This window comes from Bombina bombina, chromosome 2 (assembly GCF_027579735.1).
Source record: "Bombina bombina isolate aBomBom1 chromosome 2, aBomBom1.pri, whole genome shotgun sequence".
Lineage (NCBI taxonomy): Eukaryota > Metazoa > Chordata > Amphibia > Anura > Bombinatoridae > Bombina > Bombina bombina.
Window position 1 is genome coordinate 991358004 of NC_069500.1, and position 20684 is coordinate 991378687.

General features: G+C 35.0%; 1 protein-coding gene across 2 annotated transcripts in view; it reads right to left on the bottom strand.

Annotated features, from left to right (window-relative positions):
- Positions 1–20684, bottom strand: part of LEF1 (lymphoid enhancer binding factor 1) — a 175525-nt gene that overhangs the window by 71835 nt on the left and 83006 nt on the right. The window contains exons 6-8 of one of the 2 annotated variants that reach the window (XM_053703527.1): positions 18446–18559; positions 15931–16017; positions 9468–9630 (exon numbers count right to left, since the gene is read on the bottom strand). In XM_053703527.1, coding sequence (XP_053559502.1) covers positions 9468–9630; positions 15931–16017; positions 18446–18559 — 364 coding nt within the window. The remainder of the gene's footprint in view (positions 1–9467; positions 9631–15930; positions 16018–18445; positions 18560–20684) is intronic. The other variant, XM_053703528.1, reaches the window with a different exon arrangement.

Sequence of the window (20684 nt, forward strand, 5' to 3'; positions counted from 1 at the left end):
TTGGTATCTTTATTTGAAATGCAAGAATGTGAGTTTAGATGCTGGCCCATTTTTGGTGAACAACCTGGGTTATTCTTGCTGATTGGTGGATAAATTCATCCACCAATAAAAAAGTGATGTCCAGAGTCCTGAAACAAATAAAAGCTTAGATGCCTTCTTTTTCAAATAAAGATTGCAAGAGAAAGAAGAAAAATTGATAATAGGAGTAAATTACAAAGTTGCTTAAAATTGCATACTCTATCTGAATCACAAAAGAAAAATAGTGGGTTCAGTGTCCCTTTAAGTTTAAAGTGAAAGTAAATCCTAGCGTTTTACAAACTTAGATACTTCATGTAGAAAGCTCCTTTATTTTTTTTAACCAATCGCCGTTTATAGCTGCTACAGCAGCCCACGGCTAAAAATGTTTTTGCTAAGAGGTGACGTTTTCACCTCTTAGCCAATAGCCATGCGATAAATCCGGCTCCCATGGGCGCCAAGCCGGATTTTAGCTGGAAAACGTCACCTCTTAGCAAAAAAATTTTTTAGACGTGGGCTGCTGTAATAGCTAAAACTGGTTAAAACAAATAAAGGAGCTTTCTACATGAAGTATCTTATACTTCATGAATGAAAGTCCCCTTTATTTGTTTCAAAAGTCAATCCTAGCGTTTGTAAAATGCTAGGATTTACTTTCACTTTAATGGTGCTTTAAATCAGCCTGGTCACAAAACAGGAAAAAAAGATTTACATACTCATATCCATGAACTAATCTGAAATAACAACTTTTGTTGTTGCTACAAAATACCTATTTTCATGCAGTCTTTATTTGTTGAAATATTATATACAAATAACCAATAATTCAGACATTAACCCCCTTTCTCAGTGTATTATAAGAGAAAGAGACAAGGGGGCATATGTATCAAGGTCTGGCGGACCTGATCCGATACTGCGGATCAGGTCCGCCAGACCTCGCTGAATACGGCGAGCAATACGCTCGCAGTATTCAGCATTGCACCAGCAGCTCACAAGAGCTGCTGGTGCAACGCCGCCCCCTGCAGACTCGCGGCCAATAGGCCGCCAGCAGGGGGCGTCAATCAACCCGATCGTACTCGATCGGGTTGTATTGTGGCGATGTCTGTCCGCCTGCTCAGAGCAGGCGGACAGGTTATGGAGCAGCGGTCTTTGTGACCGCTGCTTCATAACTGCTGTTTCTGGCGAGCCTGCAGGCTCGCCAGAAACACGGGGCATCAAGCTCCATTCGGAGCTTGATACATATGCCCCATTGTGTTAAATGCATTATGCATACCACTGTCATTTTAAAATTACAAGACATTCATATACACAAGCAATGCTGTCTATGGAACCCCCCCAGATATGTTCAGCAATTTATTTAAAAAAAACTTAGTGTATCTATCATATTAAAGTTATTTAGCTGTTTATGTGTGATAGTAATATTTATATTGCCATCAATACAACCAATAGTTATTCAAAAAAGGAATTCAATATAAAGAAAAAAGTAGATAAAATTACTAAAAGTAGTCGTATAATACTTGACGAGATGTAGAATATAACGTCTCAGTTTAATTGTAAGTCTGGATACCTGTTTGTGCCTTAAGGTAATGTTATTTACTACAAAGTTGATGATAAAACCTTCAAATGGTGTTAATATAATCTGTTTTTCTGGTTGACTCTCAAGCAGCCAGTGTGACATACATGCAGAGGTAGTGAATAGGCGTTATGTTGCCATGGCAAATACTATCGTAGCTGTACAGGTTTTAAGAGAGGAAGGGTTGATAGCCTTAGGCATGGAGATTACACTTTGCAAAATGGTAAATATAACAATTTATCCCAAACAACATACTTCTTGAAAATGTTTTAAATTGCAGTTAATTATTTGAAACTAAGAATGAAGATTAGTAAGTGAATGAAAAACAAAATGAAGCAGGGTTGGAAATGGTGCATATAGCTGTGATTTCCTGAATATGCAGTAGTTAGATAAAAGTAAAGTAATAAGTGCTCTAATCTGCTGTGGTCAGAATGACCCTCAGGTAACAAGGCCCGGGGTCTGCGTATTTTCCAGTCCCACAGCTCATAATCATTAATATATTATCCCCAAGCTATCTCTTAAAAGGGAGCTAATTAGTACTTGTTGTGCTTTACCCATGTTTAATTATGTGCTGATGCATAATAGGCCTATTAGTGTTTCCTGGACATCTGGAGCAGAAGTGAGTGCTTGCTGATCTAGAATAACAACATGATGCAAGCAAGCTAGACTCTCCAACCTGAGGAATAACAGGTACTTAGCTGGGATAACTACACAAGTGTACAGTGCTAGCTCTTAGACACTATGCCCTTTCCAAGCACTGTAGGCACTGCCATCTTGAAAACTATGAAAATATATGTATATACTAAAGAGTAACTGATCTTCTACAGTAAGAGAAAATACATCCTGAAAACCTGACAGTGTCACTGCTATTGTTTATCCCAACTTAAAGGGACACTCAATCAAAATTAAACTTTCATTATTCAGATAGAGCATGCCATTTTAAACAACTGTCCAATTTACTTCCATTAACAAAATGTTCACAGTCTTTTTATATTTAAACTTTTTGAGTCACCAGCTCCTACTGAGCATGTGCAAGAATAAGTGTGTATGCATTTGTGAATGGCTGATGGCTGTCACATGGTACGTGTATGCATTTGTGAATGGCTGATGGCTGTCACATGGTACAGGGGGAGTGGAAAAAGACATAACTTTTAAAATTGTCAGAAAAAAAATCTACTACTCATTTGAAGTTCAGACTAAGTGCTATTGCATTGTCTTGTTATCTTGCATTTGTTGATTATGCAAATCTACTCTGTTGACTGGTCCTTTAAGTGTATGAGCCAGCAAGGTCATTTTATTGACAGGGAAAATACCCTTTAATGGTTTAATATAATTAGGCTGTTTATATATTCTTCTGTTACTTATACAATAACCAGTTAAGGTGCATCATACAGTTGGGGTTAGATTTCATAATGTCATGGCCTCACGTAGCCACTCACACTTATGGGCAGCATGTTGAGTTGCAGCGGTCACCCTATAACCGCTAGTTCAAAATATTTTGTTCCATTGCGACACTCTGGCATGTGACCTCCCTTAGTTTGTTATGCTCATAGCTCACTGCACACATTATGCACTCAGAAATATATAGAATAAAAAACATAGCTTTGTCACTAAATCCCAAATTACAGGGACATTCTAGTCAATCTAAAATAGGGCTTTTCAAAATATATTTCTTTTTTGATGTTGTCCTGAATAAACCAAAGTTCCGCCAGTAAATATGAGGCAGGGGTCCTTATCAGCCAATGAGGATTAGTAGGAAGTAATTTAAACAGTTTTTATTTAAAGGGACAGTACACTGTAAAATTGTGTATTTTAAATGACTTGTTATATCAACTGAAGAGTATAAAATATTTGAGAAATTCCATTTTCATGCTTATTTGTGTATATGAAGTAGCTGATTTTGTGCTTTGAAACCACTGCCTGTTACAATGGGTTGAACTTAAAGGTGATATCAGATCTCATTATGTTCTAAGTTTGTGTAAACATACTTGCTTGCTTATCTTTTATTTGGCTGGAACACCAAAGCTCAATACATAGAGAGAACAATGGAAAATTATCATTTTATTACTTAACTATCCTGCATCCCACTGAGAGTGTAATCTCTTCTGCTGGCTGTGTATATTTAGGCTATTCAATAGCCTATACTCCAGTATTAATTTGTTCAGTATAGGTGGCGATACCACAGGCTAAATCAGCTATTTCAAATGCTGAAATAGGAGTAAAGGAGCTACTTGTAACCAATTTAATACACTCTAGCAGGTTAAAAGGACCATTGGGAATAATTTAAAGGGGAGAAAATTTTTGGGTGAACTGTCCCTTTAACATTTTTTTCATGGTCGATGTACATATATATATATATATATATACACATACAGAAAAAGTGGTGATAGGTCCAGCACCAATCTGTAAATAAACATTTTTTTGAAGTAGAAGTGTACACAGGCCAGAGGGTCCTCATAAATATAATAAAAAAAGTGAACAGAATTGGCGTCAGCCCTGTTTCTTCATATAAAAGGTATTTTTATCTAGGTGACATGAAGGTAAAAACAGCAACGTTTTGGGTCCACCTGACCCGTAGTCATATATATATATACACACACACATACATACTGTACATACTTTTGACATGTGTAACTTATGCTCTTTCATATATGCATAACATGACTGAAACTGTCCTAACATTAACTGGGAGGTTGATTTCTTCTAAGCTCATTTTGTTTGCATAGCTTTTCTCTAGCCATTACAGCAATACTGAAATTTTAGTATAGGTGGAGGACAGGTATCTACAAAATAAAACTATTTCAAATTACAAAATAAAGGTAAAAGAAGCTGTATGAAAACAATTTCATACACACCATCACATAAAATAGATAATTGGGAACACATTTAGGGGAGCACATTTTTAGCCTCCGTGTGTCTAACCCACAATAAATGGTAAAACAGTCAGTAAAAACAATCCGCTCAAAAACTTCAGTGTTAAAAAAACAAGCACATAGCAATAAAATACATTTTATAGAAAAATTAATAGCCTGGCTTTTACATAAAAAAAAAAAAACTAGGGCCGTCCAAGTAACATAACTTTTCTTTGTTTTTTCATTACACCCATGGTGAAAGGTCAGGTATGAATACATTAATGCCTAAAACCAAGAAATACCAATATAACTAGACACAAGTTAATAGGGCTACTTTCTTTAGCCAAACTGTAAAATGGTGCCATAAAAATAACATTTTTGAGTAGGCAAAGTAACTGAATGTTCTCTCTGCTCAGTACTGGCTGAACAAATAAATTAAGCTGGGCTAACAAGCTTGTTAATTAACCACAGGTATGTTATAATTGCAGTTAGTTATTTCAGCATATTGATTACTGCACCACATAGAAAGCTATTTAGATATTTGGTTACTGTATGGAGTTTCAGTGCTATACAAAATAAGTGAAAGGGACATTAAAGGGACATTATACACTCATTTTTTTCTTGCATATATGTTTTGTATATGATCTATTTATATAGCCCATATAGTTTTATTTTTTAAAAAAATTATAGTTTTGCTTATTTTTAAATAACATTGCTCTGATTTTCAGACTCCTAACCAAGCCCCAAAGTTTGATGTGAATACCGTCAGCTACCTTCTCCAGCTTGCTCCTGTTTGTGTAAAGGGTCTTTTCATATGCAAAAGAAGGGGGAGAGGGGAGTGTCTTATTTCCCACTTGCAATGGGCTTTCCAACTACCTTTTCAACAGAGCTTAACTGAAAGCTTCTAAGTAAGTTTTTAAACCATTCTATACTGGATTTTTATATCAGTATCTGTGCATCGTATTCTTTATAGTAGTGTCTATTACATGTAGTTATATGAAAATGAGTGTATACTGTCCCTTTAAAGTAAAAAAATAAATAAAGGGCCATTACAGTTGAAAAAATTATTTGTCTAATTCAGACAGAGCATACAATCATTATCAAATTTTGTTCTCATGTTAAAGAGGATACCTAGGTAGGTAGCGTGCACGTGTTTGGAGAACTACATGACAGGAATCACTGCTGGCATCTAGTGCTCTTGCAGATATTTTACATACTTAAAAGTATTCTTGCCATATAGTACTCCAGACATGTGCATGCTCATGAGCCTACTTACCTGCTTTTCAACAAATGATACCAAGAGAATGAAGTTTGAAATAAATTGGAAATTTGGATTTCATGTCACTTTAAGCACTACACTGCAAACTAGCAATGTTTAAACAGCCCAAGAACATACAAGAACATAGGTTGATTCCTATGAGTCACTACAATAATCAAACAATCACTGTGTAGAATGTAGCTCAGTAAAGCTTCTGAAGTCTGACGACTGTACTTCAAACTCTTGCAAAACACACATTTTTTAGAGTGAAATTAAAGGAAAGGGTTATAAATACATTGCAAGTATTTTTATAACGTAATTAAATAGTTTATGGGAGAATTTAATACAAAATGTATTCAATTTAAAAGGTCACTAAAGTTACAAATACAATTTCATAAGACATTCTTTTTATATGCACACATTCGGTGTGGGGGGTTGTTCTGCTCTCCCTGCCTTCTCAGCCCCTTTTAGTGGGTGTCCAAGCCTAACCTCATCAACAGTGCTAAACTGGGAGCTTCTAAGTAAGCTTTTAAAATGTTTTATACTGGATTTTTTATCAGTATCTGTGCATATTCTTCTTTATAGTAGTGTCTCTTACATGCAGTTAAATGAAAATTGGTGTATACTGTCCCTTTAAACCCTTGCTAGGCCTGCAATTATGGCAGTTGTTCTAATCAACCAATGAGAAAATCATACTCAAGTATCAGTTGTGCACAAACATGCTTTTCCTGTTATTATAAATATCAATTTATGCTTCTTTCAGCGATGTATGAGCCACAGATACTGCAATATCAGTTGCGCACAAAACATGCATTTCCTTTGCTAGATTTAATTTAAATTTACTTTTAAATTCACTTTCACAAAAATATTTTACTTATCTGCTATCATATGCATGACAGGTAAAATATTAATTGTTCATCTCAATAAATGTTGTTTTAGCACACTATGGGGCCGATTCATTAAAGTGCGGACGGACATGATACAATGTAGCGTATCATGTCCGCCGCACATTTATCATTGCACAAGCAGTTCTTGTGAACTGCTTGTGCAATTCCGACCCTGCAGATTCGCGGCCAATCAGCCGATAGCAGGGGGTGTCAATCAGCCCCATCGTATAGGATCGAGCGGATTTATGTCTGAAGCCTCAGAGCAGGCGGACAAGTTATGGAACAGCGGTCTTTAAACCACTGCTTCATAACTGCTGTTTCTGGCGAGCCTGAAGGCTCGCGCAGAAACAGGGGCATCAAGCTCCATTCAGAGCTTGATAATTCAGCCCCTAACCCCTCAAAACCAAAAAACTAGCAACCTCTAACCCGTTTTTATAAAAAAAAAAAAAAAAAAAAAAAAAAAAAAAACACGTTCCAGTTGGAATGAAACTTGATTAACGAGTTTCCAAATAACACACATTCTTTGTCATAGCTTTCCTGGAAGTATGTTAGTCATAGGAAATATACTAAAAAATAAACTGACTCAGATATTACAGTGTAACGGCACAACGGCACTGCTGAATGATGCATTCTGACTACATGTAGTTTTTAAAGTGTTCAAAGAATATTAATGATTCTTACAGTAAAAACACAAAGGTGGTGTAAATATATATGTATATTAATATATATATATATATATGTGTGTGTGTGTGTGCAAGACTGGGGACTGAATGTAATTTTTAACATATAGAAATGATTACATAACTTATTAAATGCACATTTTACAATTAAGAGTGAAATGTCAAGGTCAATATGGGCTTCGTAATTTCTAATTAAACACTAAAGGGAATGATAGTTTGGGTTTCCATTTGGGTGTCCGGGTTTGAAGCTGAGTAAAATGTCTGGGTTTGGTGGGAAACAGCTTCAGCCAAAAACGTGACATTGTGCATTTACAACATACTGCACTTGCCTACAGTTATTTCTCTCTTGTGCATGTGTGTCTTTGTGTGTGTGTGTCTTTGTGTTTGTCAGTGTCTTTCTGGGTGTGTGAGTCTGTGTGTGAAAGAGTAAGTGTATTTGTGTGTGTGAGAGAGACAGTGTGTGTGAGAGAGTTTGTGTATGTGTTAGAACTTGTGAGAGTTTAAGTTTGTGTTAGTGTGCGTGTGAAATTGAGTGTGTGAGAGTGTAAATATTTATGTGCGAGTTTGTATTTATGTGCTATTATACATAGTGTATACTCTGCAATTTTGCTGTGCTGTGCACGGTGCAAGTGTTAAAGTGATGGTAAACTTTAGCTTATCAAATGCCATATATGTAATCTTTGCTATTAAAAAAGTATTTGTGTACTTTTATTTTATTTTAATCTATCCGTGAAAAGGGTTAAATGTGTGCCTATAGTAATAGTTCTATTACAAAGATATGCCGGCCCACTGGGATAAACTCTTTTTTTTATGACAATTCCAATGAACATCCAATAAGTGTGTGTGTCATATGACACTCTTGAAGTCCAGCCCTTTGAAAGCCCTTAGGAAGTAAAGAGTGAATGGGACTGCTCTCTATGTCATAGCCTTGTTAAAAGAAGAAATACAAAATTCCAAGTAGAATTATAAATCTTGGATTATAAAATATATATATACACTTTTAAAAAAAATAATTATGCAGTTTTGCTTGTAAACTAATACGTTTTTCATTGCAACACTCTTATTAAAGTCTGAAATTTACCATCAATTTAAGGTTTGGCCTGAAGTAAAGATCGCAACCCTACTTTTATGTAACAAATTTGTGCTTTGTCCTACACTCCCTTAAGAGGCCAAAAAGCAAAATCTGTAACCTAAGTTTTCAAAATGTTGCAAATTGCCTAAACCAGCTATTTGATTTGCAGCATTTGCAGGTTACAGAATGTACTTTTTGGTCTCTCTGGGGAACATGAGACAAGCACAAAAGCAAGTGCCATTTTAAGCAGTCTGTTTTACCTCTCGCCCTTTAGAACCCATAGATGCTTAAATGGACAGAAGGCATGAATGGGCAGTATTTCTGATTTACTTCAGAGATCCAAATGCTATTCCTTCCACAGGACTAGTTGCATTCTGTTGTGGACTTTCATTTGCATACTTTGTTCCACTTCTGATGTGGATAATGTGATTTATGGAAAATGTTCCATGTATTCATGTGCCTTAGGGGCTAAATGTTCACTCCACTGGGGCAGTATCAATTGGGAATATGAAGCTATAACTTCTATGGCCCCTATTTATCAAGGTCTGGCGGACCTGATCCAACAGTGCGGATCAGATCCACCAGACCTCGCTGAATACGGCGAGTCTGAAGACTCGCCAGAAAAACGGGCCATCAAGCTCCATTCAGAGCTTGATAGATAGGCCCCAATGTCTGATATTTGCAGAACGTCATTATGAAAATCCTATCATACATTTTGAAGTACTACAGTATGGCCCTTAGGAAGTGAAATTTGGGAGAACAATTTTACAGTCTGCTGAGTTGCTCATTGAGCAGTATTTTTAGTCTATTGGTGAGTACCGGATGAGAGAGCCAAAGAGAGCTCATATCCTCAAACAGTACTTTTCCTCTCACTTTCTCTGCTTGAATTTACTTTATAATAAAAAAGTCCATTAGGATGTATGGAAGGCTTCTTTTTATAGATTTGTTGGGAGTGTTTTCTCTATCTGTCCATTACTCCTAATCCGTGTTCTTTTCTTGGGATGGTAATTACAGTCTAAGGATATCGGCCAAGATATGGAAATTACTGTATTACAGTTTACATTTCCAATTTCTATAGACCACTAGTGAGTTGTTCTGATTGTGGACAGTAAGGGGAGGTTACATCTCTTACTTACCCTTCTGCCGAGAATCTGGTTTATGGCAGCACTTTCTTTAAGCGTACACTCTGCTACTACATTCGCTCGCATTTCTTTCATATACAACATGAAAGCGTTCAGAGGTTTCTTTATGTGAGGTCTTTTTGGCTCTTGTTCTTTTCTCTGTTCATGGTGAGGTTTCCTACAGAATAAGAAAATACATAATTAATTCAGCTGCAAATTGCTAGCAACACAACATTACTAATAAAGCTTGAACATTCAAGTCAATGTATGCTTAGGATACGTTTAAAGGGACATAAAACACCAAAAAATGTATTTCATGATTCATATAGAGCATGTGGTTTTAAACAACTTTTCAATTTACTTCTATTTTCTAATTTGCTTAGTTGGAAATATAATAGTAGGCTTAGGAGCAGCAATGTATTACTGGGTGCTAGCTGCTGATTGGTAGCTGCATATAAAGTCCTCTTGTCATTGGTTCCTGTTGACATTGGTTCCGCAGATACATTCAGCTAGCTTCAAGTAGTGCATTGCTGCTCATTCAACAAAGGATACCAAGACAATGAAGCAAATTTTATAATAACAGTGAATTGGAAGGTTGTTTAAAATCATATGCTCCATCTGAATAATGAAAGAAAAATGTAGGGTTTCATGTCCCTTTAATGTCAATATTATAACATAAGCCGTATGGTCATTTGTGCATTCAACATATCCAGGCACATATCCAGTAATCTGAATCTTCTCACAGAAATAACATCATATTGTTGCAAAACTTTGTGCAATAGTTATACTTGCAAATATTCCTTCCCAGTAGCGGACCTAGTGAACAGAGGACCCTGGTGCAATTTTTTTTTTGTGGCCCACCAAAGGTAACGCAGTAGTAAGCAATAGTGATAATATACATGCTGCTCTGTATAATTCATTTGAAGATAGAGATAGATAGATGCACCTGCTAACCTGCACTAATAAAAGGCTCCCCTGCATTAGGATTGCACACATTCTGTACATACCTATTTATAGACTGGCTGCTCCCCCCCCCCCAACACTTGGTGCATCTGCAGCTGCTGCACCAATTGAAGTTCCGCCCCTGTTCCTTCCTATGGTACTTTTATAAAATGACTCAGTGCTGCATATGGTGAAATATAAAACAACGAGTAAAACATTATTAAGTCAAGTAAAGGTTTTATATATGAAAAATAATTGTATAACTTTACACTAGCTTGCCACATATCTAATAGTGGGTATGAGTTGAACTAGGCCACTCAACATTGATATATTTTGTCTTCCCGACCTTATTCACCTTCTCTATTTTTTAATTTCAATTTGTTTAAACAAATATATTAAAACTATATCATCATGATTTAATCCATATCCATTTTGATTCTTGTTAAAAGCAGCTATTATTATTACAATACAATTTACCCTGGTCCCTTTTTCATAGTTAATGTTCCTTTGTGTTAAACAAAGTCACAATTTATATATAAAATAAATACTGTTTTTAGAACAAGGCACCTGGCAGTTACCCAGAGCACAATGAATATGGATACAGGGCTGGCTCAAGGAATGGCACTGATAATGTGTTATCTAGGATAAAAAATAAAATGACACCCCCAACTCTATTTTTACTACAGTCCAAACCCAACCATAGCACTGCATCCTAAAGGTAAAAGATACATAGATATATACAAGTGACTAGAGAAACCATATTCTCCCCTTGTGCAGTCCCTGTTAAATGCTGCCTCAGTCACAGGTCCCATTACAGAGCCAGATCTGACTGGACAGTATGATGTGAAGTGCATATGTGGTAACTCATTTACTATATTTCAATATTACCTATAGAAAAGATATGTAAACAAGATGTAGCAGCTGTAATCATCCTCCCAGTGGGTAAGATAGTTACTAAAATGTTAATTTTGAAGATTTTGTCTCTAAGTTTTGATCTTTGTATATACAAAGAGAGGGATAGAAAGAGATAAGACAAAGATTTCATTGTTGATATAAACAGAAATAATTTAAGGAAGTCTGCTTTTCCTGGCAAACAGCCTATTTGAATAGGTTGTGGATTCAATAAGCAAAAACATATATTTCAAATAGAAAATAAACCTAAAGGAGCAATTCACCATACATTTTATACTCTACAGCTGATACAACAAAATCATTGGAAACACATTAAGGTGAAACCAATTTTACAGAGCAGTGTCCCTTTAAACAAATAACCTCATATCTTAGTATGACTATGTGTAAACCGTTTGTTAACAAATAAGAGAACTTTATTAATGCATTAACATGTCCCTTTAACTGGAGTTCAAGAGCAAAGAGGGGAAGTAGAATCAAGTGCCAAGCCTGTTCACTTTAAAGGGAAAGTCTAGTCAAAATTAAACTTTCATGATTCAGATAGGGCATGCCATTTTAAACAACTTTCCAATTTACTTTTATCATCAAATTTGCTTTGTTCGCTTGGTATTCTTTGTTGAAAGCTAAACCTAGGTAGGCTCATATGCTAATTTATAAGCCCTTGAAGGACACTTCTTATCTCAGTGCATTTTGACAGTTTTTCCACAGCTAGATAACGTTGTGTTCACTCATGTGGAGTTATTTATGAGTCTGCACTGATTGGCTAAAGTGCAAGTCTGTCAAAAGAACTGAAATAAGGGGGCAGCCTGTAGAGGCTTAGATAGATACCAGGCAATCACAGAGTTAAAAAGTATATTAATAATAACCATGTTGGTTATGCAAAACTGGTGAATAGGGAATAAAGGGATTATCTATCTTTTTTAAACAATAACAATTCAGGAGTAGACTGTCCCTTTAAGAAAGTTGTGTTTTTATAATTATATCTACAACAGTAGTGAAATCAATGTCTGGGATTTAGACATAACTGTCTGCAGGTCATACCCTCATACATATTGTCCTGGAAGAATCTGAGACTGGGAGACCTGGACATATATAGGGAATTGATCAACCTAATTAGAAATATAAAATAATAGGTTTCTTCATATATTAAACCTCTATATATAGACATTGCAATAATTCATATTTTGTTACTCGTTACTCACTGATATTTTGAGCTGTACTTCTATTCTAATATATCTGTTGTCTTGCTGGACGCCACGGGCAACTTAGTTATTACTTTGCAGTATGAATAAGGAAATAGGAATTATTGCATATGTCTACTACTATATTACATGTCACACATTATTTGAAATTGACAATGGAGCATTATATAAAAGCTATGTCATTAACCTAGAAGATCTGGGTCATACATCACTCTTTTGACCACCTTTTATGGACCAGATTACAAGCTAAATAGCTTTTCCGAGCTAACTGCACTCCAAGCAAAAGCCAGGTTAGCGTAATTACAAGTGGAAAGTAAAAGGTTAGTGCACGAGCAAAAGTACAATGCACGCTAACTTCAGGACTTCAGATAATGCAACCACGCCAACTTATTCTCCCCATAAAACCCGAGACCACGTGCGCTAAACCGAGACCATATTAGATCAACTGCGCTAAACCTGAAGTATGTTATGAATACTTTACATTCCAATGTTCTTCACATAGAAGACATGTTCTTTTATTTTTAAATATATATATATATATATATATATATATATATATACACACACATATATAAAAAATTAAATAAAACTACATATCTATATAAATATATGCAGATACAGATATATACAGATATAAGGGTTGATTTATTAAGCTGTTTCCGCGCGAGTCTTCAGTCATAAGACCGCTGCTCCTTAACTCATCTGCCACCTCTGAGGTGGCGGACAACAATCATCCCGATCGCATACGATTAGAATGATTGACACCCCCTGCTAGCAGCCGATTGGTTGTGAATGTGCAGGGGGGGATGGTATTGCACAAGCATTTCACGTATGCTGTCGGCATTTAGTGATTTTGGGCGGATCATGTCTGACATTTAATAAATCTACCCCATAGTATATAGGGATATATATAAATTAAAATAAAAAGGATAATTTTTTCTATGTGAAGGACACTGGGATTTAAAGTACTTTTATTCAAAACACAAGAAAATGAATAAAAATTATACTGCATGTTTCAAGGTATTGAACTGGAAAGGGCGTAACAGTGTATATATAAATGTATACATGTGTATATATGTGCACACATTGGAGCCCTTTCCTGTCAAACACCATGCCATATGCCATATCTGTTTTCAACCCTTTTAAAACATATTTATCAATAATAAAATTATATATTTTATTATAAAATATATATATGTGTGTAATACTTTATTTTAATGTTTTTTTATATGTGCTTTGTGCTACTTTCTTTTAACTCTTACACTTTACTTCATGTCTGAAGTTGCGCTAAATATAGGATAGGCTGTGCTTGAGCAAAGTCAGGTGCTCTAACCATTCTCTGGTTAACACACTTTACCATGGTCTTATAATATCAAAGTTGTGCGTTAATGGTAGGGTGGTCAAGCGAAATTGGTTATCACACATTATCATTAGCGTGCCACCTGTAATCTAGCTCTACATGTTTTATGTCCAATCAAAATATTCTCAAAAGCTGTCTTAGACCCTAGGGTGACTGTACATGAGTAACTAAATTTGTGTTTCCATTAGTTTAGACAACACAGAAATGAGTCAAATAAATCCAGCCGTGGCGTCTGCTAAGAAGAAGCAGCTGTGTCATCATAGTGAGCTGTCAGTAGCACATGCAGGCCAAACTGCTACAAATATTGGTTTCTTGTCAACTATCTGCTTCAGCCTTAGTCACTAAGCTGTGAAACATATTTTGTACAAGAGCTTAATGCTTTATAACAGCTAATTTCTTCTCAAGCATGGGTAATGTGTAGGGACAACAGAGAGGGCACTAAGGTACTAAACTTCCAAATACCGGTCTTATTAATGTACTTTAAAATCGCCTATGACAAATATAATTCTATTACGATCCCAGGTGCAGTGATGCACACGATACATAATGGATCCGATTCACTGATACTTAAAATAGGTGGCCGATGCCGTGGCAGGAGAAAGGGCTATGGGACCCTTCATTTTTAATAATCTTGAGCACGATTAGGGCTGTAATATCATACCTGAGCTGTCATATATTGACTTCTCAGATTTCTTAGGCAACTCATATGGGGTATTACCCCGCACTAGCAGGCATCGACCAGAGTTTTTTTTATTTTGGTTGGTAATGCAATACTTATACAAGTGGGGGAAAAAAAATTCTGACCAAACATAACCTTTAATGATTGCTGAACGCAACACTAGTTACAATCTGACCCAATTCAGGCAGGGGAGCAGGTGGAAATATAACTTTGGAGAATTAGAACTGTGTATAATGGGTAACTACTAACGCAACACACATCTATATGATACGACCACATCTGATATGGGCGGCCCTATACAGATAAATAAATAAAATTACTTTAACACTAGTATACTCCACTTAACCATTGTTTGTACACTTCATCAGTCCTTAAAGGGACACTGAACCCATTTTTTTTTCATTTGTGATTCAGATAGAGCATGCAATTTTAAGCAACTTTCTAATTTACTCCTATTACCAAATTTTCTTCATTCTCTTGGTATCTTTATTTGAAATGCAAGTATGTAAGTTTAGATGCCGGCCCATTTTTGGTGAACAACCTGGGTTGTTCTTGCTGATTGGTGGATAAATTCATCCACCAATAAAAAAGTACTGTCCACAGTACTGAACCAAAAAAATAGCTTAAATTCCTTCTTTTTCAAATAAAGATAGCAAGAGAATGAAGAAAATTTGATAATAGGAGTAAATTAGAAAGTTGCTTAAAATTGCATGCTCTATCTGAATCATGAAAGAAAAAATTTGGGTTCAGTGTCCCTATAACTGCCCTCAATAGAAAAGACTAGATAATAAAAACATAGGTTTCAACATGTCGGCACCCATTACTTTATAGAAACTACAATTTTACATTTGTGTCCTAAATATTTAAACAACTAGCATAATTTAAAAAAATATATCTGCATATTATTCTCAGGATACTATTTGCTTTGATTACATTCAACATTTATTTAATGTTTAATGTCCCTTTAAGAATAAATTGTTGGTAGCTGTTAAAGGGAAGCTCTCTCAATTCTACTTCTGCAGACAGACCTGACACAGTCCAACAAGCATAAAAAATTAAAAAGAGGATAATCTGTTAAAAAAACAAACAGAAAACTAAACGGTAACACAGTTAAAAAATATCCTTCTTTAGGTCTAACAAAGAAACAAAGCAATACTTTAATGTCCTTTAAAGTAACTAACTTTGGGGTGTAAGATCTTCAATGAAAATAACAAACTAATACAAAATATTCCAGTTATGAGGGATACCTCAGTCTTCCAAACATTTTACTTGTATTTAGGAATTCCTTGTAGTTCCTGAACTGCGTATACTGATAATTGTATTTTAAAAGCGTATTTACAGTGGGTACAATACATAAGACTTATGACAATACATATTTATACAAACCCATATAAAAGAAGGTCAGGCTCCTGCTCGTCAGAGCTTACAATCTGTAATTCCTGTAAATTGTAAAGCGATGTGTACCCAGTAGAGCTATAAAAATAAGAATATACACACATATGTTTATATTTAACATGAATCTGGTCATTTCATTTATTTAAACATAAACTTTAGCAAATGTACTACCATGTTAATGCCTGGGCTGTCACACAGTTTCACAAACACTTTAAAGGGCCAGTGAACTCTAATACCTTCCCCCCCTTAATGTGTTCCTAAATATCCATTTTACCTAATAGAGTGTATTCAATTGTTTACAAATTGCTCCCTTACTTTTATTTTCTTATTTGAAATAGTGGATTTTGCCTATTGTATCCACACATATACTGAACATTTCTGTACTCAAGGACCACTAAACAATATAGAATAGCATAGTCAATAAATGCATAATGAAAATACATTGCAAAAGCACTCAGTTTTAATTTATTTATTTTTTCTAACAAATATCAGTTTTATTTTCCTTCCTAATGCATCATGTGGCTGCCATCAGCCAATCACAAAATGCATAAATATATATTCTGTGAGTTCTTGTACAAGCTCTGTATTAGCTGGTGCCTCAGAAAGTGTGCATATTAAAAAGATTGTGCACATTTAGATAATGGAAGTGAATTGGAAAGTTGTCTAAAAAAATGTAAACAGAAAGGTTTAGATAAAATAATGCTCCCACTGGGGGCTGTGACAGAGAAGTACTAAAATGTTCATTCCCATTGTTCATTATGTATTGGCCTTTGAGTAAACAGTAATAAATACGATAAGGTGGGGTTTGTGTAAATAATTAGACAGATAAGATATTGAGGTATTCTCTCCCTTATGAGACCAGGTCGTTTTATTGGGTTGTTTCAATTTCTCATACATTTAACCAATGCAGCTCATATAACAAGTATTATTGGAAATACATTAAAGGGACAGCCAACACTTAAATTGATATTGTATAGATAAAAAATAATGCCTTTACTACCCATTCCCCAGCTTTGCACAGCCAACATTTTTATGTTAATATACTTTATAACATTTAAACCTCTACATTTCTGTCTGTTTCTAAGCCACTATAGACAGCCTCTTATCAATTGCTTTTTATTATATTTTCACAAGAAGATCCATGTGGGCCATATAGATAGCATTGTGCTCTCTCCCGTGGAGTTGTGGCTGACACTGCACTAATTGGCTAACATGCAAGTCAATAGATAATAAATAAATAGCCATGTAATCAGGGGGCTGTCAAAAGATGTTTAGATACATACAAGGTATTCACATAGGTTAAAAGTATATTAATATAACCGTTTTGGATATGCAAAACTGGGGAATGGGTAATAAAGGGATTATCTATATTTTTAAACAATAAACATTTTGGAGTTGACTATCCCTTTAAGTGGAAACGAGTTTTACACTGTACCTTTAAAGAGACATAACCAACATCCTTACTGTAGGGTGCAACATGCTGCATTATGCTATCAGTACTATATCTGTCTTATTGGGGGAGGGAGACAAATATTTTGCCTTCAGTGGCATCACCTTGTAGCAATGCCAGGTGTCCACAATATAACCAGACAATTCAGCATTTCAACTGCTAGTCAGAAAAAATATATGTAAACATTGTTTTGCTGCTGTAATGATATAAATTAACATACTAGTGGTGTGTGATTTTGTTTAATACAGTAACACCTTGTTTAATGCAATGGTGTTCCCAAAAGTCAAACTACACCCACTGTATGTTTTATTTAGGGGAGCCAAGACTTGATACTAGATAAAGACATGCCCAATTCATTTTGTTAGTAAAATATCAATTGCTTTGCATTATGCTGTCTAATCGCCCTACTGTGGTCAATTGGGGACAGATATGTAGAAGGGTAAGGCATTTATAGTTGTAAATGAACACTTACAGATCTTAGAATTAAAAAAAAAACAAGTGGGAAAAACAAATAATATAATTTGTAATGAATAATCAAACATTTTATATTACAATCTCAAAGAGATAGATTTGTGTCCAGTTCTAACCCAAAAAGACCAGATTCTCAATGATTCCCTTGATCAAGTCAGGTTGAGAAGGGAAGTTATTAAAATAACCTGTTAGGGCTCCTTGACAACCACTGTCTAATCAGGACCATGGCCCACCTACCCCTTGGAAAACTAACCAAGAGAGAATTAAATATGTGAGGTTAACCATCAGAAACGTGTGTGATATATTCACCAAGGGCATAAAGCTTCATTCTCTGTCTAGATCATTGTGAATTTCTAAAGCAAAGTGCATGCGACACACCAATATCGGTTGATAGTTCAGATGGGTTAGTTAACCTATGCAAACAAATACAATCATGAAAATAGCTTTTTCCAATGGTACATATAGAAAATCTCTTTCAATATTGAAATATAGTGTTTATGTCTTTCATTAATGCTTAAATGACGGAGCATAGCTTAATGGAACTAACAGATCCACCCACCCGGGACATAGGTAAAAATCACTCACGTGTGCATTAAGTCATTGTCATTGTGTGGATGTTCTTGTTTAACCTGAGGATTGACAATAGCTGGGTGAGGAATTCCAGTTGGGTGAGGTCCAGGTACCATGTGATGTGAATACCTGAAACAGTTAGAAAAAAAATCAATTTTAGTGTAAGATTAAACAACACCAACAAACAATGTTGTGTGCAATGTATCAAAGCTAAACAAAATGTAATGTCAGTAAATGTAAATATTGATTTTTCCAATAAAAAAAACAAAAACCTTATCAAATCCTAAAAGTACTATCAGTGTCTACACTTAAGTGAGGGCATGAAGAGGTCTTGATATCTTCTATATCTTTCTTGTATTTGCTTTTTTCTCTTTCTTGTGTCTACTTCACAGAAAGGAAGGGCTATGGCTAAGCTTGATATTTCACAGTTAGGGCCATTTGTAAGTCATTGTCTTGCAGCATTCTATGGTTTGAAGTTTAGACTTTGGCCAATCTGAACCTCTCGCTAAAACCTTACAACCTTCTTGGTAGACAAACCACTCTGGGGCCTTAGCGCAACTGCAGTAGCTGTATTTAAAAAAAACCTGATGGTCAATGCATGAGCAAACACCTCTGATCACCTCCAACTCATTTCATGCATTGTCAGAGAGGTGTGTTTGACAACTGCTTATAATAAGGCAATCCATCTACCCATGGTTTGTTTAAGATGGTATAACAACATAAGGTACATCATCAATAAGTTTACATATAATATAATTTACATAAGCATGCTATAACCTAAGCATTCACCATAAAACTAACATTTAAATTTAAACAATGTGCTGTTGTCATAAGGTAGTAATACATTTTGTCTGCTTGTAAAGTAAATAAATCACAAACACACACAAAAGGACACTAAAGGGACATTAATCACTGTAAGGTTGTTAATCTAGTAACTCATTTATAACTGCCCCTAACTATCAGCACAGGAGATAAAATAATGAGAACAGGCTTTTAAACCTAGGAAACAATATGGTGGCGCCCATTAAATTATAAAGATTAAATCACCATGTTTACTTTAATATTTAAAGGGATATGAAATCCAATGTTTTTCTTTCATGATTCAGACAGAGCATGCATTTTTAAAGAACTTTCTAATTTACTCCTATTATTAATTTGTATTCGTTCTCTTGGTATATTTATTTGAAAAGCAGGAATGTAAGCTTAGGAGCCAGCCCATTTTTGGTTCAGCACCTGGGTAGCGTTTGCTGATTGGTGGCTAAATTATATTTACAGACATATATACACATATAAACACATAAATACATATGTACACACATATAGAAACATATATATCAATAAATATAGCCCATTGCAGTTAAAGGGATACTAAACACAATTTTTTTCTTTCGTGATTCAGATAGAGCATACAATTTTAAGCAACTTTCTAATTTGCTCCAATTATCAAATTTTCTTCATTTTTTTCTATCTTTATTTAAAAAGCAGCAATGTAAAGCTTACAAGCTGGCCCATTTTAGGTTCAGCACCCTGGATAGTGCTTGCTTATTGGTGACTACATTCAACAAACCAATAAGCAAGCATAACCCAGGTTCTAAACCAAAAATGGACCGGCTCCAAAGCTTTACATTCCTGCTTTTTAAATAACGATACCAAGACAACGAAGAAAAATTCATAATAGGAGTAAATTAGAAAGTTGCTTAAAATTGCAGGCTCTATCTGAATCATTGAATACATTTTTTGGATTTAGTATCCCTTTAAGTAGATGAAAACATGAAAAATCATATTTATGCAATAATCATATTTAATAAAGTGTTATACTGTGTTTGTACTGTAAATATTTCACATGCCGATGTTCTGAACATAGTAAAATATGTTCTATGTATTTTTAAATAGATATTCCTATATATATCTGTATATATCTATACCTATATATAATCATGTATATATGGATATAGATATGTATTGTACCAAAATATCATCAGATAGATAAATAAATATATATTTATGAATAAATAGAACATATTTTGCTATGTGAAGATAATTGGAATGTTAAATATTCATATTTTCATATCAGGTTAGCGCACTTGAGAATATGCAATTGGGTTTGCGTGCGAATAGGGTGTTAGTTTATTTTCCACTTTTATTGCTCCATTGACTACTATGGGGAATTACGTTAAAGCGATTGCGATATTCAAAGTTTAGCTTTTTGCGCATATCGGGTTAGCAAATACTTTAACTTTCAACTTGTAATACG